Source organism: Athene cunicularia, assembly GCF_003259725.1.
Source record: "Athene cunicularia isolate RWA chromosome 5 unlocalized genomic scaffold, athCun1 chr5_part2, whole genome shotgun sequence".
Lineage (NCBI taxonomy): Eukaryota > Metazoa > Chordata > Aves > Strigiformes > Strigidae > Athene > Athene cunicularia.
Window position 1 is genome coordinate 9,186,340 of NW_020799102.1, and position 24,647 is coordinate 9,210,986.

General features: G+C 53.6%; 1 protein-coding gene and 1 long non-coding RNA gene across 4 annotated transcripts; one reads left to right on the plus strand and one right to left on the minus strand.

Moving 5' to 3' along the window:
• The first annotated feature begins 6 nt into the window (after positions 1-6).
• Positions 7-5,958, plus strand: LOC113481095. The gene is made up of 2 exons (XR_003398595.1): positions 7-3,379; positions 5,435-5,958. It is a non-coding gene; the product is annotated as an uncharacterized LOC113481095 (long non-coding RNA).
• Positions 5,959-6,523: 565 nt separating this feature from the next.
• Positions 6,524-23,997, minus strand: LOC113481094 (ras association domain-containing protein 7-like). Of its 3 annotated transcripts, XM_026850414.1 has the most exons (6): positions 23,857-23,997; positions 10,903-11,056; positions 9,781-10,685; positions 8,695-8,863; positions 7,899-8,009; positions 6,524-7,183 (listed from the first exon to the last, which is right to left on the minus strand). In XM_026850414.1, exons 2-6 carry the CDS (start codon positions 11,003-11,005, stop codon positions 7,152-7,154), a joined length of 1,320 nt encoding a protein of 439 aa, XP_026706215.1. In that variant the 5' UTR covers positions 11,006-11,056; positions 23,857-23,997; the 3' UTR covers positions 6,524-7,151. The 3 variants fall into 3 exon arrangements, with proteins under 3 accessions (XP_026706215.1, XP_026706214.1, XP_026706216.1); XM_026850413.1 differs by lacking the exon at positions 23,857-23,997 and having other exon boundaries at positions 10,903-11,173; XM_026850415.1 differs by lacking the exons at positions 8,695-8,863; positions 23,857-23,997 and having other exon boundaries at positions 10,903-11,182.
• Positions 23,998-24,647: the final 650 nt, after the last annotated feature.

Genomic DNA, 24,647 nt, shown 5'->3' on the forward strand with positions numbered 1-24,647 from the left:
CGGCACGACGGAACCTGTCCCGGGGCACAGCGCGACACCGCCCCCCCCTCCATCCTCCTCACGCTGCCCGGTGTCTCCTGTGCTGCAGGTGGGCCCCGCCGCCCCCCGTCACCCTCCAGGAGCAGGTGAGCCACTGACTAACGCACATTGTGCTCTCGGCGACTCCACTGTGCGTGTGACAGCGGCTAACCTGCTCCTCGGACATCGCTGTGCGGCCGCCTCGCCTCGCCTCGCCTCCACGGACCCGCGCCTCGGCACCTTGACGCCCGCGTCCCCTCTCCGTCACCCCGCTGAGGGGCTCCGGCCTAGCAAAGGGGCCCGACCCCCGTCTAACGCCGCTGTCCTGCCTCCGGTGCCTTCCCCGGCTCGGCGGGCAGACCCCCGGTGCGCGGCGGGTCGCGATCCGCAGCTTGGCTGCGCCGCGGAAGGATGGAACGCTTCTTGCGGCGGGGCTCGGGGTGTCCAGCGGGAGCCGAGAGGATGGGAGTGGGCCGCGGCGGTGTGCGGGCCGCCAGGAGTTGGTGGTAAAGTTGCTGCGGAGGGATAGGGTGCCCCCCTCTCTCCTCCCCTGCTCTTCTCCAAAGTCAGTAAACGCTAGTGGACTCCGTACCAAGTTAAAGAGACGCTTCATCCCAGCCAGTGACGTCTTGATACCCGGTCAGTGACTAACTGAACTGCTATTGCCAAGGGTGTGTTAACAGAAGAAACCATGCCTGGTATTGCCCCGGATGAGTCACCTTTAAAGAGAGACTCTCTAGTCTGTCAAAGAAAGAGCAGAGACAAGCCTCTCTTTCCTTTTTCATCGCTGTCTTGTTTCCCATCCTGCTCCTCACATTTGCTCACTGCTTTCCGCTTCTTGTGCCGGGGCTCTGTTGGCCCCCCAGCCCTGGCTGGGCGCTGGCGGAGCTGCTGTGCACAGTCGTGCTGTGATGTCATGCAGGGGACTCTGACTTCATGGCCCCGAGGAGCAGGAAGGCAAGCCGGGCAGGGACTCCTCCAGCCACCCAGAGTGGCCATCACTGCAAATGGAGGAAGTGACGAAGCAGATTGCTTCTACAAAGTTCTCTCTTGCGATTTTTGTGGGGCTGGTGAAGAAGCTGGGTAGTTGGAAAGTGTCTTTTTTGAAGCGCAGCGTGGCTTTATTGGCAGCTTAAGCTCATAATAACCAGCTAGGATTCACTGCCTTCCCTGGAAGGGCTCAGGTACTCTCACTCATGCTTGGGCTGCTTGTGTGTAGTCCTGGACCGTTGTAAAGGCTTGATCTGAAAGAATTGGCAGTGCTCTGGTCAGTAACTAGTTAATTGCACGGAAGGCAGAGCAACGGTTAAAGTCTCTCACAGAGAAATTTTGCTTGTCCCCATGTCTCCTGCCCACACTCATTTGTTGTTTCTCCCTCTGGGTCCCGGAGGAGCATCTGCTCTTCCGCAAGAAAAACCAGCTCCCTCTGTGCCCCGTGCAGCCTGGGTGAGTCCAGGGTGCTCAAACATGCTGGAAAGAGAGGAAAAATGCCTTAGATTACCAAAGCTGCTTTCACGCTTGTTCAGAAGCCAAATGGGCCTTTTTTGAAGGCCGAGGGGGAAGAAGTTTGCAGCTTTCTCGGTCGCAGAAGGCTTTCCTCCTCCCTAGCTGCACCTACAGCATCTTCCACTGCTGGGCCTGCGCAGGCAGGAGTGCAGTGGGGAGAGGGTGCTGCCTGGTGCCAAATACACCTGTGTGTGACTGTGTATGCGAGTTGAAACTGAAGTCCTGTAGTCCCCTGCCACCCCATTTCACAGGAGAGCACGCGTGTGACAAATCCCTATCTGAAAATGAAGGTGCTCTGTTTTTCTTTGAGGAAATAGCCCCGTGCTTGGGACTGTGCTGCCCGACGACTCACCCCTGGAGATGCCGCTGGCAGAAGCAGCTCCGCGGGTCGCCTGGCAAGACTTATCCCCTGAGCAGCACTGGGGTATGAACGCTTCCGACTTCCCGTTACCTACAGCACCATCCTGTTCAGCTCCAGTAAGCAAAGGCAAGGGCTTGAAGTGAAGTTTGTTTGGTTTTGGGTTTTTTTTTTTTGGTGTCTCTCTCCAGTAAGCCATGGGGGGAGCATACAGCTCAATTCCTGTTTTTAACATTCCTGTGGCGTGATTCAAAACTAACCTGCTGTGCTGTCACCTGAAGTCTTCAATAAATAGTACAACACCAGTGTTTGGGTGCTTATTACTGTAATCCAGGGCGCCAGACCAGCTGAAGAGGAAGGCTGTGCCTTCTCAGTGACGTCTCTGATGTGCACTGTGTGCCCCGTGCCTCCCATCTCTTATTTTGCCTCTGTAGCCAGTGAAGGTGGCTTGAAAAGGAGATCGGAAGGGTGCCACTGGGTTCTCCCTCAGGCAGAAACCCAGCATTGGTGCCTTCACCCCTGCCTTAGCCCGAGCCCCAGAGTGCTCCCAAGCGATGAGAAAACACACCAAGGCTAAGATGCCCCTTGATTTAATGTTTTTCAGTAGCTAATAAACAGATTTGTAAGGTGATACTTAGCCTGGTAACAAGAGTAGTCAGGTGCTAAAAGCTCTCGCTCAGAACTGATGCTGTAAGATTTCTGGGGAGAGGCAGGGGTGTGCTTACAGGAGGGGAAGATGCTGAATGTCAGGTCCGTTAAGCTGAAAGGACTCTCTGTGCTCCTCAAAGATTTTGTTCTCTTGTTTCAGTACTTCACAGAGGGAAGTGAGCAGGCCTAATGCTTCCAGCACCTTGCTCAGAAGTGCCTGTCGTGTTCTATAATGTGTGCCAGGGGCAGGTCCTACGTGGTGAGCCTCACTGAAGGAGCAAGCTGGCCTGTCAGGAATAGGAGGAGTACATAAATTGTTTAAGAGGAAGTCAGTTAGTTAAATGCAAGCAGGGACTTATATAAAAAAAAAAAAAAAAAAAAAAAAAAAGAAAAAAAGAAAGATTTCTGCTGGCAGGAGGTTCCGTTGGGAGAGAAACTTGCTCATCCATAAACAAGAAAATTTCCCGGCCTCCTCTAGTGCTTTATGATTTTTTTTTTTTTTTCCAGGGCAAGGTAGATGCACTCAGCCTTTACCCTGAGACAGAGAAAGGAAAATCATCAGGGGGAGAGCAAATAACGCTTCCTGCATGGACACGCATGCCAGTTTGAATAGTTTCTCTTCTCCCTCTGCAGTGGACTGCCCTCGTAGGAGCTGTGCACCCAGGAGCAAGGCAGCAGAGCATCTGTACACCACTTGGGGAGCAAAACCAACAGGCATTTTCTCCTCCAGTCATTCACACCTTTCCTTATGTAACTGGTGCTGAAGCGTGTGCTTTGAAAGCTGCTTGCCAAATCCAGGGGCTGGGAGGCAGCACAAATGCTTCTAGCACTCTAGTTGAAATTCAGGGGGTGGGGGGGAACCCAAACCCAAACACTGAGGAACTCATACAAATCCACAACTGCAAATTTGGGCTGTTTCAAGTGTCTGCAGCTGCACCGCCCTCGAGAAACCGTAGAGGCCTGGGGCAGCGCTGGCACCCTGACCACCATCTGTGGAGGATGCCTGGCCCAAACGAGCCAACATAGGCCAGCATAGATGGGTGAAGAGCTGGGAGCCATTTTTCTTATGCAATATTTAAAAAATAAATAAATAATCAGGCAGTGCAGAGAGAAGAACCTCAGGGAGGCTGGAGGTGGCTGAATTATGCTCCTGAATGGTGCCTTGTGCTGACAGAGCCTGCAGGTAGCGTGCAGATTGATTTTATTTCAAAAACAAACAAAAAAAGATGCTGGGACTGTTCGCCCCAGTTCGTTTTGACTGTTCGAAAAACAGGTATCCTTTGCTTCATGATTTTTGGGTGGCGCTGGAGCTGGCGCTCAGAGGCATCTGAGGAGGGAGAGAAGCCTTGAAGCCTGTTCCTGCCCACCATAGGGAAGGAAGAAGCTGCCCCACAGCGCCTGAGGGATGCGGGAGACGACTCCCCGCTGCCCCCAGCCCGGCAGCCTCCAGCCACCCGCTCTGCTTGGATTCCTGCCTCACCCCCCAGCCATTTGTGCCTTCTCCAGTAGGCGCCGTACGCTGGGCTTCTGGTTTGTTTTTTAAGGGAAAAAAACCCAATAATTTATTTGCTTTGATTTAATCTCATAACAATGAGTAATTCCTTCCTACTGCTCTGTAGTGGCCTAGAAAAGGACAGCATCGTCTCCATTGTAGCAAGAAGGCTTCTCCCAGGGCATAAAATTTTAATTAGGAACAATCACGCAGCCTTGAAATGGGAATTGTGAGCAGCAAAAAAGTCAAACCATCAATAAAATATTCAATGGCAGAAATGTATTATTGACACAGCTTTTAGAGCAGATAAAAGCGGAAAGGCGGGGGAGCCAGAGCGGGTATCGAGCCTCGCTCGGTTAAATAACGCGCGGGGACCTGCCTGCGTGCTGCACCGCTGCCTGCCCCTCGTGCCGGGAGGAATATAGGTCACTCGCGGGTGGGGAGTTTCTTAAGGTAATAAATGAGTTTGATTAACGCCTCCCCCCCCCCTCCCCCCCCGCCGCAGTGTGCAGTGTGGCAGGGGGAGGCATTAATCAAAGTAATTTATCACTGCACAAAATGCCGCTGCCTTTGCAGCAGCTGGGTGATGGCTTATAGGACACAAAATGAAAAAAAAAATCTGCAAAATACCTTGAGCTGAAGAAACAGAGTTAGCCCTCAGCCATGGTGCTCTCCCTAACCATACACCTGATTGTCAGACCTCAGTGGGAGACAGGGCAGAGTTACACTGTCCCCCAGCCCATGTAGCAGTTCCAAATCCTGCATCCCAGCCAAGGCACATCAGCTGCAGAGCCAAAAACTTTCTTAAACCCTTATTTCTGCCCCTCTTCCAAAAAAAAAATGGTGCTAGTTTGACCCGTCAGATTATAGCTGAACAGAAACAACCCACAAAAATAATAAGCAAATAATATATAAGCAGAAGTGCAGGGTGAAAGTTCCACACAAAATCAAGAGATCCAAATGAACTTTCTGCCCAGTTTTCCCCAGCAGCATGCCCATGCCATAAGTGATGACCCTTTTCTCTTTATTCCCATTTATTTTGCAGAAGGCAAAGCACAAATGTAGCCCCAGAACAAAGATCCAGTTTTTAACCCACAGAGGTCAGTTTTTCAGGGCACACAGCGGACTTCATGTAACATCCCAAAATCCGGCTGTGTCCAAGGCAAGTGCATTTTCTGAACCTACTTTTCATGTGTTTTTTTTCCCCAGGCAGCAGTAAAACGCTCTTTACAGCCTCCATCACCCTCCGCTTCTCTTCTTAGCAAGGTGGAGTCTTACTTTAAAAGCAAGAGTCCAAAAAATGAGTGCAAGAAACCCAGAAAGCAAACAAGCAGGGGAGAATCTCCTTGATGCAGCTTCATGGAGCAAATGTATTTTTAACTCATTTTCCCCAAGATATGTGATTTAAGGAGGGGAAAAAAAAAAAAAAAAGCAAGCCCAAACAAAACCCCCACCCTGATTCAAAAAACGGATAACTCTGAAATTGCATCTCCCCACTGCGACAACTTGTATAACTGGAGGCACAGCTGCCTCGGTGCTCTCCCAGCAAAGCAAACTTTAATTCTTCAGTATCACTTGACCAACTTGCTGAGCTGCGGTGGCACCTCAAGAATTGGCTTTGAGGGGGGCATGTCCCGGGGTGCCAGAGCCCAGCAGAGCCTCAGGAGAGGTGCTGATGGAGAGCAAGAGCCAAACTTCTTGCTTGCAGTTATCCAGGTGCAGACGGAGGGGCCTGGAAGGTGAAGGGGAGGTTTCCCCCTTACCTGCTGCTATCTGTAGCTGAGCACCATCTCGTCACCTCCTGTCCTAAAATGCTCTGAGCTGCTGCTGTGCATTATTAAAATGCTGCCATGTTTCATCCCGGAGATGGCTGCCCTCTCACCAGAGACAAGGTTCATCTGCTGGTTGTAAAGCACTTTGCGATTAAAAAAAAGAAAAAACAAAAAAACCAAAACCCCAAAAAACAGCAGCATGCATTCGTTCAAAAAAATACTTACAGCTTTAATTCAGCAAATGGAAAGAGATGGCTTGGAAACGAAAGAGATGGCTGCGGGGTGCACAAACCGCTCGGACATGCCCGTTGGGCACCGGCCCAGAAGCCAGCCGGGACAGTTTGCCCTGGGCCACAACAGCACGCTCACGCTCGCTTTGCTCAAATCCTTTCCCAAAGATTTATTGAAAATTGACACCGCGGCACACAGGATTACATTCATACAGGGAAAGTGGGATTTAACGGCGAACGCTGTGCCCGAGTCACATTTTTTGCATATGACGTGTTGAAAACGGACTCAGGGACCTCCTGGACAAACCCATCCCCTCCCCAAACCGCTTTGGTTTTGCAATTAAAATACAAGGCAACCCACTGGGACAGATGAACAAACCCGAGAGTAACTACTGGCCATCAAGTAAAACATCAGTGAAATGTCACCAAAAGCATTTTGGTCCTGCTCCCCACCCGCGCCACCATCGGGGAAGGGCTCATTCTGTGATTTTATTTTTTTAATTTTAAAAACAAGTTGAAAAATTAAGTGGATTTAAGAAAAACAAGCCCCCGCTGTGATTTCCTTGCTCCCTTGAAGCTTGGTCCGTGGCACCGTAGAAAGGGGGTTTCTATTATAAGGTTTCTTATAATAATAAAAAAAAGAGGGGGGCAGAAATTTGTCTTAAAGCTGCTCTTGCGCATCCAGTGCAGCCAGTGAAGAGGCAGTTTGTCACGGCCCCACGTGCTGCAGGGAGATGCTGTAAATCCCGTTCACTTGCTCCATCCAGGTGAGCCTCCAGGCAGGTCTCCAGCGTGGCTTTGCTCCCCTCGCCAAAGGAGCAAGGCCTTTTCCGAATGCACGATGGGTCTTTCAAGGAGGCTGTGTGGAACAGGAGCCCTGCAGTTTTAATACAGAAAGCACTTAAAAAAAAAAAAAAAAAATAGAAGGGGGTCGCTTCCATCCGCAGGGACGAGGGTTGCTTTGTGTTGTCAGTCTCTGGTTTTATCTTACAGTCTGTAAAAATACTCTGGCTGTCCACATCCATTCACGATATAAAGCAGTAAAAAAAAAATATATATATATATAATATGGTTTATTTATACAGTTACACTTGCAAGGCAATCAATCCTTCGCTGGCCGGGCCCTTCTACCTCCAGATGCTCTGCCTTGCTGATATGACTGCAAGACAAGACAAAACCAACCTGAGCAATCCCATCACAGCGTGCAAGCTCTTGTGAAAAGGGGAATGGAAAACAGGACATATGCGAGTGCAGAGCCTGGACTGGGGATGGATGTGCTGACGCCGCAGCATCTGGCGAGATGGAGGTTTCAGGCCGCGAGGAGGATGGCTGGCAGGAGGGTTTTGCCGAGGGGATGGTGGTGTGGGTGGGAAGTGGATGCAGGCGGAATTGCCATGGTGGGCAGGGGTGTCGCAGCTTGCTTCTGCTGCACCCGAAAACGTGGCGTGAGGTGGTAAAAAGGCTGATGGGGAGTGGAAAGGCTCATAGGGGTGGAAAGAATTTTAGGGTGAACTGGCCCCCAAGATGGAGCAAAAGGGACTCCTGTAAAAGATGGGATCCAAATTCTCCCCTTCTTAATTCTAACAAAGTCTTTGCCCCAGGGGATGTGGGGTGGCAGAAGGGGTGAGGAGCACCCTCTGTAGCTCCTGGCAGGACCAAGCGCCGGAGCACCAGTGTGAGCCCCTGGCAGCAGTGCAGAGGCTGCCGGGGTGTAAGCTTTGCTCTTTCTAATAGCATCTATAAATAGCTCTGGCCTCCCGCTCCCAGCGCACGCTCGCTCTCTGTAGCCCATTTTGGGCAGCAAAATCCTCTTCCCCCCTTCCCAGCTCCCATGCACCCTCCCCAAAGCCGGGGGCTCGCTGGGACATACACACCCTCGGGGTTCAGGCTGGGCACCAGGGGCTCTGGCAGGGTCCTGGGATGGCCGAGGAGCTGCTTGGTGCTGGCCCGGAGAGGCGAGTCGGTGCTGGCAGTGGGAGGAAAACCTGTGGGATGGGAAAAAAACGCCTGGCTGAGGCAGAGCTCACGCCTCCCGCGCTTCACCAGGCACAGCCGCTGCAGTGCCAGCAGGCAGCCATATCTCGCCACCCGGGTGCTCCAGAGGATCAACGACTGGGTCCCCCTTTCCACACCCCACACCCCGAGAGTCCCCTGCTGCCTCCTCTCCTTCCTGCCAGGATGCAGATATGGCCCCGGGCATCGCATTCACCCTTCACTGGCCAAACACAAAGAGCTTATCGGCAGCTGGAGCCCATCCCCACCAGCCCACAGCTCCAGGGGGCTGATGCTGGCCCTCGGCCACCTGCTCTCTGCCACCGCTGGTGGCACGCAGTGAAGGAAAGCTCCCTGCAGCCATCCTGGCCCGAAAAGCAGCAGTGCAGGATCTGACCCCTGAGCGTGGCTATGAGGAGCCCTGAGGCTTTAACAGGGAGGAAGGAGCCCCCGGGGCTGGCAAACTTCAGAGACCCCCCCCCCGGGTGGTGAGCAACTGCCGTGCCAGCACTAAAACCCCATCCCTGCTGCCTAACCTCAGTGCCTGAGGCAGAACTGGCCAGCTTTGGGACAGACCCCCCTTGGAGGGGGTGCCAACCCCCTTGGAGGGGGAGGCAGGGGGCGGGCAGGGGTCCCGCGGAGCAGCCCCCACGGCCGAGCCGGCGGCGGCGTGCTGACCTCCGTTTCTCCGGCAGGCTGGCAGCTCGCACAGGCTCGGCTCCGGCGGGGCATCCTCCTCGGACCTGGCCTGCAGGACAGTCACCGTGGCCCCCGTCTGCTGAATAAACTGCTGCAAATTACACTGCCTCAGCTCCTTATTTAACTCCTCCAGCTCTTGGGTCTGGGCCTGCAAAACACACACCGAGGGTGGGGACAGGGTGAGCCGCACATCCCCCCCATGTCTCAAAACCAGCTGGTTTCTTCCCCCCACCCCCAGGTGGGACTCATCCTGCCAGAGCCAGCGGAGGGGACCTGGGGGTGCTGCAGCTCCCCACGCCAAGAGCCTGCGGGAAGAGGGGTGCCCGGGTGGTGAGGACGTGTTTGGGGAAGGGCCCTGCTTTGCGGCTTCTCCACAAGAGGGTGCGAGCACCCGTCAAACGGCAGCCGCCGCGGTGCTGGGAAATGCTGGATGCAAAGTTGACGCTTGAGATGCTGGAAACATGGGCAGCTACCACTGCCTGGCTGGGCAAAGCTGCTACTTTTTGCTCTGCCAAAGGGGGCCCTGTGGGAAGAGGGTGGGCGTCACACAACGCCTGGACCCCCTGATGCTGGAGGATCTGGGACAGGCAAGCCAGGGGGGCACTGTGGCTCAGCCCCACCGCTACCATCTCCACACCACACATCCCCCCCCATGAGGAGCCTGAGCCCCAGCAGAGTTTGTGTGGTCAAAAGGCCTTGTGCACAGGCACCACGGGGACCTGCACCATTCCCCGCCACAACTCCCTTTATCCAAGATGACATCAATCTTTGTGCTGAGGCCACTCACCCCACACATGGACCATTTGCTCCAGCACTACTATCCGTGCCGGAGCGGGGTGATGCTGTATTCCCCCATGTGTGTGTGGGACCCTGCGCTGGCTGGGTAACAGCAGTGGTGTTCCCCTGACAGCGCTCAGTGCCGCTGAGCCACCTCCAGGCTCACTGGCTAGCTGGGGCAGGACCAACCCCACTCAACCCATCAGCCCCATATCAGTAGAAAGCTGGTTCCATCCCCTCCTGAAGGTCCCACCACCCCATGGGGCTGCTCAACCCTGTCCTATCTACCTGCAGGTTCCTTTCAGCCTCCTCCAGGGCCTTCTCCACGCTGGCCAGGTTGCTCTCCAGCTGGGTGCCTTGCTTGACCTTGGCCTCCAGGTCCCTTTTCATCTTGGTGGCCATGTCCTCCAGCTCTGTGGGGCTGGGTGCAGGGGTATCTTTCCCCCTCTTGGCCCTCTCGGCCATTTCCCACTGGATCTCCTCCTGCAGGGCTTCGGTCCGGGCGCTCAGCTCGTAGATCCTCTGGGTGTACTCCTCCAGACTGGCCCGCAGACTCCTAACCCGCTCCTGCCGTTCCCGCTCACACTCCTTCTCCAACCGGAGCTCACTCTGCCAAAACTCCTCCTCGCCCAGCTCCGTCTCATTCCTCCGCACCAGGTGCTCCAGGTAGAGGATTTCGTCCTCCTGACCGGCAAGCCGGCCACGTTCCCAGAGCCGTAGGTCCGTCTCCAGGGTGTCCCCGTGGGCCTCCAAGGAATGCAGCTGCTCCTGCTGCCGCAGCACCCTCCTAAACAGCTCCTCCTTGGAGGGCTGGACAACCCCACCACCCTCCAAGTCCATCCCTTCCCGCACCTGGTGCCTCCAGCGGCTCATGCCGAATAGGTCGCCAGAGCCCGTAGGACCCAAGTTGAAGGTCATGGATTTTTTTGGCTCCTGGGAACGGGGTACATCCGTGCCGGCGTGCCTGGGCTTGATGGGCAAGCTGGCCCGGATGAACGTCCTCTCGGGGGCTTGGGGAGTGCCCTCTGAGGAGGGCCTCTCAGCCACGCTGGGGCCCGTCCGCCGCAGGACGAACTGCACATCGTTGGCGTACTGCCCGCACTTGGCTAGCGACTCCAAGGGACACTCCAGCGGCAGCAGCTGCCTCTCCTTCTCCCGCAGCTTCTGCACCAGCACGTAGCGGCCCGTCTGACCTGCGGGGAGGAGGTGAGCATGTCAGATGGGGAAGGCCACGGCCAGCAGCAGCGTGCCCTGCGGGTGACCAGTGACATCTCCACCACCCCAGAGCACGACCCCCACCCACCTGCCCAAGGTCTCCCCTTCCCAGAAAGCACTTGCAGGTGTGACATCCCCTTGGCAGATGCCACCCCCTGCAAAGGGGTGTCCCCCTAGAAGACGGAGATGGCTCACCGATGGCCCGCGCCAAGGCAATAACCACTTCTTGGCAGGTGGTTTGCTCCGAGACGCCACAGACAACCCTCTGGATCCCGTCCACCCAGACCTTCAGCTCCATCCCCACAGCTTCTGGGCCTCAGGGGTACTGGGTCATTGCAGCACAGGCTGCCTGCAGGGAGAAAAGAAACCAGGTTTCCATCCCAAGCCACTAACGAGGAACATGAGACACTAAGAGCAGTCTCATTAAATAATCTTTAATGGCAGCATCCCATAGGTGCATCCTAGACCAAGCCGTTGCTCACTGCCACTCTCCATCCTCTCTGCGCACAGACTGCATTTTAGTTGATATTATTAAAACACTGATGTTCATCTGAAAAAAAAAAACCCCACCAAAAAACCAACAAACCACCAACCCAAAACCAACTCACAAAACAAAAGCCACCAAAACCAACCAACCAACCAAAACCACAAACTTTTTTTTTCCCCCCCTCATGTTTGGGCAGCAGGTCCAAATCTTCCTGTGTTGTGTAATGATGGGGTTTGTGTGCCTGCGTGGTGCCCAGAAGATGCCTGGGTTATTTCTGCTGCAAATGCAGACTTTTAACGCGTTTGCTGGACTTTCGCTGCGATTTCACTGACAATTTGGCAGTTCAGCACAGGGGGATTTTCCAAACAATATTGGAAAAGGCAGAGAAAACCACCAGCTGCCCACCCTCACAACAGGGTATGGAGAGAAGGTGCAGATAATGCACATTTTAACCTATTTACTTTCATCTCAATTTATCAGAGAGTGATTAAGAAATTAAAATAAAGCCTCTTTCTGCACAAAAACATGACCAAAGGGAGCCAGGCATGTAAGCCTGTGGCAAAGTCCAGTCTGCTGGGGATGCTCTGCGTAACACCAGGGCACAGCTTGACTCCCACCCAGCAGTTACTTCACCTGCATTAAAATAACACCTGGTAGCACAGGTGCAGCCAACTCCTGCCTCTTCCAGTAGCTCAACAACTGTGACAGTCTTAAAAAAAAAAAAAAAAAAAAAAAAGTGTTTTCACACACTATGCCTTTTTTGCCCCCTGTAACACTGTTTTTTCTAGCATCAGGCTTGTCTGAAACCCCTGGGCAGCGGAATGTATATAGAAAATTTCCAAGCCCTCCATCCAAAGGGTCCCAAACTGTTTTCTCAGATGGTTGCAGCCTCCCCATCCCTCAGCTCCAGCTCTCCCAAGTTAGCAGACAGGCTGTGAGGAAGCTTGATCTTGGGTTAAACACCACTTCTTGCTTATTTTTTGTTGCATGCTTGAGCAACCAAAGGGAGGGCTCGAGGGGTCCTGCCTCTGGCGGTGATGGATTTTTGAGAAAGGCAAGGAGAAACTGGAGAAGATAGGGCTTGGTGAGGCAGTTCCTTGCAGGTGCCACCCCCCTGCCCAGCTCCCAAACGTGGGCATGGAGTGGCCACTGCAAATACTTCACCGCTGAGCTCATGTTTGCCTTGGCTGGGCAGCTGGGGAAAACCAGTGGGGGCGAAGGGCACCTTGGGTTCAGCCGACCCCCCTGTCAGCCCAAGCCCAGGAAAATTTGCAAGGTTCAGTCCAATTTCGTTTCAAATGTGGGTTTTGGCATCGGTCCCCCCACCCTGTGCAGACAAGGTTGTGAGCGGTGCCTGCGTGGAGCAAAGTCCAGGCGCCGCCATGGCACCACCCAGCTCACCCCGAAGCCACCGCTCCCATTCACCCCCCCTCACCGCCACAGCACCCTAACGCTAAATTTGGGGTGGCAACACACCTTGGGGAGCACCACCCGCACCATGGTCAGGGACCCGGCGAGCAGGGAACCTGGTTTCACCTGCCCTGACCCCGCGGGGAGGCCGGGAGCTTAAAAATAAATAAGAAAAAAAAATAACCCAGCCGGTTGAGTGGCGTCGCACAGCCTCACCTCGCCTGAAGAATCCAGCGGCTGCCGATCGCTGCCAGCGCGGGATGGCTGCCAGCATGCCAAGGCCCCAGCACCTGCTTGGGTTCAACCCCGAGCCCGGCCACCCCGGCCAGCACTGCTGCATACCACCGCCAGCTTTTCTCCCAATATGGGGGAAACACCCCTAAAAGCAGCCGGCACATCCCTCCCTGCCACATCACCCAGCACCCCAAAAATCCAGTCATTTTTATTATAATTTCCATGGGATCCCCGTTAACCCATGGCTTGCCCTGGGGCTTTTGGGGGATCGCTATCCCCAGTTTGCCACCGGATAATTGATGTTATCTGACCCCTTGCAAGGGGGTGGTAAATAGGTCTGGGGGCTCTTCCCAGGGCAGGATGAGCTCCCCCAGCCCACACAAAACCAGCCTGGCTGCCCCTCTTCCCCCAGAGCCCTGGGCTGATGGAGGAGCTGTCAGGATGAAGGGACCTAATCATCATCTGGGGGGGCCCAGGGATGCTCCTTGCACCCCCCAGTCCCTGCTCAGTGGGACATCATGAGCTGCACCAGCATCTCACCCCAAATACCCCACCACATCAGATCACCCCACTTAAATAAAACCTGTCCTAAAAACCACCAGGCAACAAACCCCCAAACCTCCACCCTGCCCCCCCAGCATCACCTCCACTGCAGCCCTCCCCAGCTCTTTACCATCACTCCTAGAAGATCAGCAGCTGGGGGGTGGTCTCATTGCTCCACTTGCCAACATGACTTCGATGTCCCCAAGCTTTGCTGCCGACCCCCTGCTTTAATTAGTGGGTGCCTTTGTTACACCACCAGGTAGCAAAAAGGGCTTTTTTTTTTTTTTTTTTTTTTTTGGGGGGGTGGGGGGCAAGAATCACTTTTCTTGGGGAAAAAGCAGGAGGCCAGTTTCCAGCTGCTTTTGTTTGTATTTGCCGTAGGAGGTCACTTTGATCACAAACCAGAAGTTCAGGCAGCTGCCACAACCCTGCTGCCTGCCCCGAAAACAGTGCAGGGCAGTGAGCAGGTGGCTGCAGGCCCCAGGACACGTGATGGCCACTCCCAAAAGCTGCTCTCATTTAATTCCTATTTCCGCTTCCCCGCCCCCCCCCTTTCCCTCCCTGGTATGGATTTCTAAATGATTTTTATTGGAAGCAGATTAACAAAGTGACTAATTTTCTCTTCCCTTCCTCATGCAATGGGTCCTAAAATTGAGGATAGGAATGATTCATACCACGACTTCAACAAATTTCCTAACTGGGAGTTGGAATTTCAAATGCTGACACTAAAATATATATATATTTAAAAAATTAACAATCTCAGATCTTGCAGCTTTAATTTGTTTCCTGGTGCTGCCATCTCCCAGCCTCCCTGACGCTGCTAAGGAAGAGGAGATGAAGGAGCAGTTCTGCACGTGCAGGAGGATGCACGTTTTGCACAGCTCCTGCAAACCACCATCCTGATGGCTGCCAGGACCCACAAGGGTTTGGTGATCTCCCTGGACCTGAAATAATACAGGGACAGCCAAGAAAACTGGGTTGTCACCCTCCTTACAGAAGTGAGGATTGCCACCAATTTGCAGGGACCCCCACTGTGTCCCCCACAGGGACTCTCAGAAGCTGAGACAGCACCTTTCAGCCAAGGATTGCAAACACTTTGCGAGTGCCTTTCTCACACATTTTGCCACATGCACAAAAAAGTATCCTATTAGGAAAAACCCATCAATTTTGCACCCAAAAAGCAAGACCAGCTGCAACTCAAACCTTGCTGCATCCCAAACACCTCTCAGCTGCATCCCAAATGCCTCTACCAGAGCTCCTAACAAGCACCATCTGGGACCAGCATGAAGGTTTTGAGCCAAGAATCCCACCAGTGTTGAGTCTTCACCTGTTTCTGGGTGTTTGCTGTGTCCACCCCCTGACTGAGAGCTGGGTATGGGGCCAGGCAGGCAGACAGCAGTGACCCAGGGAGAGCTTCCCAGCCAGCCTAATTAAAACTGCAAAAAGCCATAAGACTGGCCTTCTGGGTCAGGGCTCGGGCTGGGAGTTGGGTTATAAAGACTCATAATTAATAAAAACGTATTTATACTTGAGAGCCCACCATCCAAGGAGAACCAAAGTGTCCATGGGGATGAGCACATCCCTTGGATGTGCTCCAGGTGGATGTTGGGGTACTCTCCCACCTGATGCTCTCCTGCTTTGAACCTGACCCTCTCAAGCCTCTCCCACCTGATGCTGGGGAGGATGCTTATCCAAACTTAACACAGACACACAAGTCAAAAACCAACCAACCAAACAACAATACATGAGTAAAGAGCAAGCAGTGAGGAGTGGCCCCGTGCTGCCATCCCGGAGCGCTGGCAGGCTGGCCCTGACTCACCGCCCCGGATCAGCTGCTACAGTGACACATCCAGCAGCTATTTAGTGCTTCCTGAGGTCCCGCCCTGCCAGAAGCACCGGGCACCAAAGGGAAGAGACAGGCAGGAGCACACTCAGGTGTGGAGAGGTGACCTAACATGGAGAAGATTCACAGGGAACCAAAGCCTCCTGACTCATCTTGCAGCTGGTTGGAGGGGATGGTCCAAGCTCCCCTCCAGCCCATCAACAGTGTCCTCCTGCCTCGGGTCCCTCTTTGGAGCAGCATCTGCCCTTGGCTGGGGCATTGCAGGGGTAGAGCAGCTCTGCTGGGCTTCCCATGCCATGTCCATGCCAGGCCAGAGGGTTGAGGCCGTGGCCAAGGGTTTATGGCACTGGTGGGTCTCACACTGGGTGGAGATCAGCCATGGCCAGGGTTGACACGGTGGCTCCTCCCAGGCCGGCAGGTCCCGTGCTGGGTGGAAATGATCAGCCATGGCAAGGCTTGAGGCCGTGGCTCCTCCTGGGCTGGCAGGTCCCATCTGGGCAGAGATGATCATCCATGGCTGCAAACAAGCTGGCTGTGCAGCAGGCTCTGGTTACCACCAATGGTCACCGTCACCGCACAGGACGTTTCCACAGTGCTGGTGGCTCTAGGATCCCAAAGGAACACCATCTCCTGGCCTGGTGCAAAGCAGCCAAGAGGTCACTGCTCACTCCTGTAGTGCAGGGGCCATCAGGGTATGGGCAGGACACAGGCACAGGGCTCCAGCCTGCGGCAGCAAATCGGTTACTTCATCCCAGCACAAAGAGCTGACGGGTTAAACAAGCTCAAGAGGTGACAAACGAGTCCTGCCAGAGCGGACACAGCCCAGAGAGGCAGCGCTTCATCCTTCCACCATCACAGGGAGGCTGTGCAAGCGTTACTCACCCCCCAGGCCCAGCGAAGTCACCAGCTCTTATGCAAGGCAGCTGCAAGCACCCAGGAGCAAGGAAGCAGCAGGCACAGGGCTCTAATTCACACCTGAGCAGCTTATTTAGTGGTGGCTATAATAGTCCCTGCATCCTCAGTCCACCCATCATGCCCCATCCAGCTCCCTGCTCTGTCATGGCATGCTTGACAACAAGCCCTAAAAATCAGCGAATTACTGAAATCGGTGATTTCTAAACCACGCAAGAGCTTTGTGGACTCTTGCTTTTCCCTTCTCCTTCAGCTGGAGAAACACCAGCTGGGGACAGGGGTAACCACTGCAAACGTACCCCAAAGGTGCAGCTTTACCCGAGCTGGGCAGATGGATCCCAGCCAGCACATATGGGCTCCGCTGTGCTTTGATAGCAAGTGGCTTCTGCCAGGGGCATCTTACAGCGTGTAACATGCACTTGGCACCTGCAGAAGTTAAATCCATGTTTCAAGGGCTTTTATTTTTTTGCACGCAAAGGAGATCCAAGGGTCAAGATCAGGAAAACTAAGTCCCATGGCACTTGCATCGCTCAAGAACTAAAGCATCACATGAAGCCACAAACCACCACTGAAGTCCCCTGGCACCTGAAGCGGGATGCGTCCCACACATTAGGATCTTGCAGGAACTGCCTAAAGCCTGGAGAGCCATAAGTACCACATCAGCAACCCTCCATTAAGAATAAAATAGAGGCTTAGGGATGTTCTGCTCCACTTCCTCCCCAAAATTACAGACTCACACTAACATGCCCGGAGTGGACCAGCAAGGTTGGCTGATGGCAGCAGGGCAGGAAGGGCCAGGGACAAATCCTGCCCAGGGCTGTGCATGGGATGGGGATGGGCCTCGGGGTGACAGCCTTTGTCAGGGATTTAGGGGAGGGAGGCTCACACCCCAGCTGATGCAGAAGCAGCTCACCCCATCCCAGCTACAGGGATTTCTCTCAGTTTCTATCACCCAAACTTTTGGGTGTGCTACAGCATCAGACACACATGAAGGCTTCAGAAACAGCACTGAGAAGCAGCTAAGGAATGTTTTTTCCCCCCTCTTATGCCAAGATTTGCAGCCATGGCAGGCCAGCAGCATGGAAACATCAAGGATCATGGGCAGCGATGACATTTCAGGGATGCTTACTAGCCAGTCCACCCTGCAGATGAGCAAACAAATAAAAGCTCATTATAAATTAAAAGCAGCAAAAAACACCCCCTCCACCTACTGCACACACTCATGTTACAGCGTCTCAGCCTGAAAGGGGAAGGATTACCTTCCTCACCTTAATGCATCATATTTCTCCCTTGCCTGACTAATGGTTACGGTCCACAGCGGGAGAAGTGCTGGCCAGGCTGGCTAGTGAAGTATGCTGTAAAGATGGAGGTTTGCAAGGGAAACATTAGCAGCACCTGCTGTGCTGTAACCACTGCCATCAACTCCAGATGCTCAAGGGAAGAACAACTGCATGAAAGCAGCCGAGAGTAAATTCATAGTTTCTTCTCAACTGGGTGAAGCAAAATTAGCAACGGCGTGTAGATTAGAAGGGAAAGAGCAAAGGCTCTTGCGTTGCCACACTCCTTTTTTCTTGGACAATTGAACCCACCCAGATGCTGAGCCCAGGAGGGGCTAGAGAAGTATTTAGGTGTTCAGCTCCCAGCACAGGGGCAAGGCTGGGTCTAAGGTACCTTTGGACTCTAGGCTGACCTAGATCAACCCTGAGGATTAGGGGTTAGACTTGAAAACCTTCCAGGGTTGAGTCTGCCCCATGGTTTTTCCCTAAAACTATTGCCTTTATTTTTAATACAAAAATATCTGGTGCTTGCTCTTCAGCTGTCAAGGCACTGCTGTACCTGCAACTGCTGCTCAGCTCTGAGCCCCAGTGCAGCAGCTCCAGGACACCCAAATGCCCATTGTCTTCACTTGCAAACCAGCTCTTGAAATCCAAGCTCTGAGAGGTATTTGCCAGACCATCCACATGCAAACACAACCCCGGCAGGCATCTGCCAGCAGGTCAAGCACCTCCGCTGTGTTCCTCTTCCACAGCAGTCACCAGAGAAAGCAGAGAGGCAATTTGTGAATATTCCCCCATTATTCCACACAGCCCATTCCCCGAGTCAGAAAACAGCTTATATTTCTCATTACGCAGTATGCAGGAGGAATGATGCAAATCTGGAGATGCAAGAGCCTGTTCAAGCCCTGGAAATACTCTGAAGTACCCAAAGTACCTGCTTTCTCCTTCCTAGCCAAAGAGAAGGAGAAGTGTTTCAATATCCTCCAAATTACCATTTTCTCCCCCTCAAGGGCAAGACCAAAATAGGGATAACTCAACCAGCTTTCTCCCAATGCCTCCAGAAGAACCAGAAGTGACCCTCGAAGTGCAGCTTCCAGGCCAGCCCAGAGGATGAGATGCAACCTGGCCACATAAAAAGCAATCAGAACAGGCACTGACCTGCTGCTCTCCCTGTCTCATCTCAAAGTGATCAAGTATTTAATTTCTGTAGGACTACAGGAAAACTCAGGCTCTGCACTTCGAGGAGGACCAGGGACATGAAAAAGCCAACTGACCTACAAACATTCTCCCCTTAACCTGCCTTCCAGCCTCCTTCAGAACAGGGGTTGGCATCAGCCACCAGCAATCCTCTTTCCACTCCAATTGTCATCCTAGGGGAGAGGGTAATTAACAAATTAGCAAATGCAAAACTGAGGATAAACCTTCCAGATTTTGTTTTCCATTTCCAGAATAACTCGCCGTTTCCTAGCCTGCTTTGGAAAGTGGCCACAAGCCAAGGATACACTGCTGGGTCTCCGGAGGAGAGGATGCAATGATGAATATATGCAGGTGCATGCCGCCACGGATATTTATTTATAACTTTGTAGGATTAAAAAGGCCTTTAATGACCATTTGCCAAGAGCTGAAACCATTCCTTTCTTTCTCTCACACACAGAGTCAAATAAACAAGAGACCCGGAATTAATCCAGGCTGAAACCTTTGATAAGACACTTGGGTATTTTAGAAGTCACTGATTCCCTGCTACCTGGCACATGATTAACTAGGCAGAGGTGCTATCAATCCCTGTCTGAACCCACTCAGAGATAATAAACTGTTTAAAGCACTAAAATGGAGGCACATCTCTGGAGAGGCAACTCAATGTCCTGTCTGGCACTAAAACACAAGGGGCCATCCATTGGGGGGTACAAGTCACTGTCCTTCAACAAGTGATGGAGAACACGGCTGCACGACCAACTTTAATCCCCAGAACTGCCTTGCTGGGAGGCAGCAAACCCCTGGTTGAAGGGGCTTCGATGTCAGCAAAGGGCCCCATCTCCTGCCCCACATGTAGGTGTCCTTCAAACACCGGGGGTCAGGGGCTCTGCTAGCACTTGGTGGTACCTGAAGGACTGAGGTGGGATGGGAACCAGTGCCAGGTCTCCTGCGTAGAGAGGGAAACGCAATAAAAAAAAAAAAAAAAAGAAATCATGTTTTTTTCGCAAGCATTTGGGAGCTTAATCCTCATGCAACACACTCACTCAGGGTTGCTTTGGGGAAACTCAGCCCCTTCGAGCCTCCTACCCCAACTTCTTTATACTCCCAGCAGGTCATTAAAAAGCCAAACTAATTTGAAGAGGACATCACCAAGTCCAATGTCACAGCTTAGGCAATCTTCAAACTGCATTAAAACACTCAAAAAATTACTTGAGGCAAAGTTGGCTTGCGGGACAACTAGTCCTTGGCATGCAGGTCCTCAAATGTGTAAAGCAATGTTGTTCCTAGTGCATCCACTCCTCAGTTCCAGGGATATCTGCCTGCCAGAATGGGAGAACAAATGTCCTTTTACAACACAAAATGCTAAATTTGTAAGATTTTTAAAAGACTAGAAAGAGCAATGGAAAAGGACTGCTTTGTTGATTTTGTTAGTTTGTTGTTGTTGGTTTTTTTTTTTTTAAAAAAAAACAACCTAGAGGAAGCCTTTGTGTACTACAAATCCCTGTGCAGATAGATACAGCTTTTTTCCCCACTGATGGTGGGGCAGGTGGGATACCTTGGACCAGGTATGATGTGGTAGCACCTGGTGCCCAGGCTGGGTTAGCCCTGGGAAAGCCTCAGAGAGCCACCCCTTTGGGATGGGACTCCGAGGACTCAACAAGCTGCCTTGAGAAAGCCCCATCCAGAGGAATCAGGAGAGATGTCCTTGGAAACACCTTTCTACAGGCACAAACCATTAAGCAAAGACCTGGGTACACCAGTCAAGAGCCCAAAGAGATCACAAGCTGCTTTCTGACAATTAATTAAGCTCAAGTTGGCCCTCACAAGGAGCAAGGAGGGGGTGGTTCATGCTGCAGGAATCAGCCAGCACCAATCACAACATGTAAAAAAAGGGAAAAGCCCATGGCCTGGTCCACCCAGCCTTCCCACCATGAGTGTTTGGCTCTTCGCAGAAAGATGCACTGCTACCTCCGAACATTGCCAGAACTTGGGAAAGAAAATAAATAAAAATCAGCAAGTGAAAACATCAACCACAAAGCCTCCAAAAAACCCCAACCCATCTTTATTCTTATCTAGATACGTTTGTGGTGTTCATCCAACCCCCTGCACAGCACCAACCGCCCCAGGCAAGCATCCAGAGGCGGAGACCAGCTCCCCTGCTGCACACTCGCACCTCCCCAGGGAAAGCAATATTCCCAGCAGGAGTCATTAAATCACCAAGAACCCTAAAAAAAATGTTCTTCCTGCAATCCCTTGGCCGGGCAGCTCCACACCACCAGCTGGGTGCTCCCATCCTTTCCCTGTGGCTTCCTGGGACCGGCAGGAAAAGCAGGGAGCAAAGGGGAGGCTGCTGCTCGCCGGGCTGCCCTGCTGAGCCAGCTCCTCGCCTATAGGATTCTTTAAGTGCCTCCAAAGTCCCCGTGCTCAGAGCACAGTGCTGACACCACAGGGGATGTCCATGGGGAAAACCGAACACTGTGGTATCCTGCTGCCAGTCCTCTCAGTGACACAGGAGGACGTGGAGAGGTTTGAGCGTGTGGCTCCTAATGCCAAGAGCTCCTGCAAGTCCTGGGCTGCAGCAGGTTACAGAGCAGCCTTCCCAGATTTAGGCAGTGCTCAACTGCCCCAGAATTTCCAGCTTAGTTCTGATCCACCCATGTCTTCAAGGTAAGAAGTGTTGCAGGTTTGGGATTTTGTTTTTTTCTTTTTTTTTAAAAAGCAACAAGTTATTCTAGATGACTAGCCTGGGGCAGCTGGAAGCACCCCAGCCCTCAAGAAAGTGCTGACTCCACTCCACAAAAAGCCAGATGATCAGCTGCTTTTAGAAGCTCATGAACTTGGCATCTGAAAAATGGAAGGACATAAAATTGTTAGCAATCATTTACAATAATAGGATTTTGTTAAAAACCTTCCATGGAGACATGCTTATGCCTTAATTTGACTACAGAGGTTTACAAGGGCACAGACAAGTTGGGACAGATAGAGGAACATCCTTAAAAAGATGCTCTTAAAAACAATGCATACACACAGAGCTAATACTTAAAATGTCCCTCACGCCTTTAAATAAAGTCAGGCACAGAGGAACCCATCATCAAGCAGCACCTGGACTTCTTCCTGGCTCACCACAGCACCCGACATTGCACGACTTGAGAAAAATCCTCTGCTCCGAAGCCTTGGCACGCATATCACGGGCTCCTAAGCAGGGAGGATCAAACCCTTGTCTGGATTTGGTCCCAAAGCATCATCCCCCTGACACATGGGGGACAGCAGAACGTGAGCATGGGTCACTTCCAAGGCACCACTGGAGATTTTTGCCATAGCAAAAGACACAAACGGGACAGGGCAGGCAAATATTGAAAAAATGCGGATGAGATGAACCAGCGGGGACCTAAGCAGTCACACTCGGGCAGTATTTCCATGCAGCACATGGTGATGGTGAAGGCAACCACGACACATATCTTGCCTATAGAGGTGGCCAACACACACACACTGCCAGAGCATGCCAGATCCCACCCAACCCCATTTTACATCCAGTTCCCAAAGTATTTTGGAACACAAGTTCCTCTATTTGCCCAGGTGCCATAAATCTGCAGCAACTACACCACGCTACCTTTTTTGGTCAAGTCATAATTCAAAGAGCAGGGAAGGGAGCACCCGGGCATGAATCAGACCAGCCGTCACGCACTGCTCTGGCCAGCCACCACCCACTGCCAAAAGGTTTGGTCAAGCCTGGCAAGTTCCCCAGCACACTCGCTGGGGCCTGCAGGTATCCAAAGCTACCAAGTGCCTGAGCACAGCCGTAACTTGCTTTTTGTAAGCGTTAAGGAAAAAAAAAATTAAAGTAAATCAGATTTAGTTCTTACATTGCTTTATTTTCTCAGGGTCAGACTGTTGCTCAGGTCCCCCTCCTCAAGCCCCGGGTAGAGCTAACTACCACATCTCTCTCACACTGATTTGTAAAGAGTTTTGGTTTTTAGAGCAACTGGCATCCCCTTGCTGGGAAGTTTAAGAGTGCAGGACCTCCAGACCTGCGGTGCTTGGTGCTGCAGGGTGCTGGGCACCCACATAATGAATCACAGAATCCTCAGCGCTGGGTCAACCTGACTCTTCAACCCCTCCAGGGATCCCGGGGACTCCCCCGCTGCCCTGGGCAGCCCATTCCAACGCCCAACAGCCCCTTCTGCACAGAAATCCTTCCTCAGAGCCAGCCTGACCCTGCCCTGGGCAGCTTGAGGCCATTCCCTCGGGGCCTGGCGCTGGCTCCTTGGCTCCAGAGACTCATCCCCCCTCTCTGCCCCCTCCTGGCAGGGAGTTGCAGAGGGCCTGGAGGTCTCCCCTCAGCCTCCTCTTCTCCAGACTGAACCCCCCCAGTTCCCTCAGCCGCTCCCCAGCAGACCTGTGCTCCAGACCCTGCCCCAGCTCCGTTGCCCTTCTCTGGCCACGCTCGAGTCATTCAATGGCCTTTTTGGGGTGAGGGGCCCAAAAGTGAACCCACTCATCGAGGGGCGGCCTCACCAGTGCCGAGCCCAGGGCTCAGATCCCTTCCCTGTCCCTGCTGGCCACGCCAGTGCTGACACAAGCCAGGATGCACCTGCAGGTGCTGCAAGCAGCGATTCCCGGCCTCAAAGGTTCCTATGAAAATGCTTTAGGAAGGTGCTTTCGCTCGAGGGGGCTTCTCGATTTCCACACTATCACTTTCCAGAGGGCGTGGGGAAGCTGGCAGAGCTATGCCGAGAGGGAGGCCAGGCACTGCGCTCCCAGCAGATAACCAGGATGCAGGAGGATTCCTGGCATTCCAGCGGCACCAGCAGAAGGTGAGAGCATCCCCCTTTCCCCAGCGGACGCCGCCAGCGCTGCCCGGTGAGGCCAGCAAGGAGCGTTGGGATACGCTTCCCGCTCACAGCCACCGCGGGTACAGCACATGCACTCACACCTCGGGTCTCCTCCCCGGGACGAGCCGCAGTTCTCGCTGCGTGGGGAGCATGGCCACCCCGCCAGGCGAGCGGCCGGGTGGGTGCAGCATCGCTGCCCCGTCCCAGCCACATCCAGCACCCCAACATTTGATAGCTGAGCTGAGTTCGTGCCGCCACACGTTCCCGGGGCCTGGCGCCTGCCTGGCAAGTCTCGGCAGAGCACCAAAGCCGGGGCCCGCAAACGCGCCGTTAGCGCCGGCATCCCTGGGAGCCGGCCCCAGCTTACTGCGAGGAGCAGCCAAGGCTCCTGTCTCGCCTCTTCGGATCATTTCTCACCCGTTTTCACCTGCCTCTTCCTAGTTTCTCCTGAGATCAGCCTTGCCACAGGCTGGGCCGGAGGCAGCCGCTCCGTTTGAGCGAGAGGCGCGGGGCCGTGACCCCCATGCCTCCGTGCGATCCCACCCTCAAACTCATGGTTTGGGTTTTTAACGTGCAATTGGGGTTTTTGAGGTGCAATTACGAAGCGCTGTCACAGGGCAGGGGAAAAAAAAAACCAAAACCAAACAGGGAGAGGAGTTTGTTCTCCCACCCACAGCAGGCCACAAGTGGAGTTACGAAACAACCTGCCATCAGAGTTCACGGAAGGCATCAGAAGTATGCAGCGAGGAGCCGGGCTCTTATCGAGGAATTTAACCCCTCTCCTCGGGGAGCCGGAGACGTCTCTGAAGGGGGGAGGCCCGGACAGCTTTGCCCGTGGACGCGGGCTGCGGGGGGAGGCTCCTGGCACGGGGCGCTGAGCCCCTCCCGGCCACCTCAGCTGCTCCCCCACCGCTGGATTTGCCGGGGGGGGTTGGTGTGGAAATGCGATGCTGGTGCTTCGAGGGGGGCCCACGAGCTGCTGGGGATGCCGGTGCCACCTCCCGGGGAGAGGGGGGGCGAAGTCACCCGGCGTTTGACAATCAGGGGCACGACCGGCGCAGTCCCGGGCAGGTGGCAACGGGGCTCAGGGGCTCGCTAGTGCCGACAGCCGCTCCCAGTCACCCCAGCAGGGGGTCTGGCGGAGGAACCGGGGGTTCCCGCGGGCGCTCTGCCCCCCTACACCACCTCCCGGACCCCGGGCGGGTCAC

Coding starts and splice junctions, on each gene's coding strand:
- LOC113481094 (XM_026850414.1), bottom strand. CDS start 11,005: ATGGAGCTGAAGGTCTGGGTGGACGGGATCCAGAGGGTTGTCTGTGGC. Junction 10,686..10,902: donor TGCCTTGGCGCGGGCCATCG/GTGAGCCATCTC, acceptor TCCTCCCCGCAG/GTCAGACGGGCCGCTACGTG. Junction 8,010..8,694: donor AGCCTGCCGGAGAAACGGAG/GTCAGCACGCCG, acceptor CCCATCCCACAG/GTTTTCCTCCCACTGCCAGC.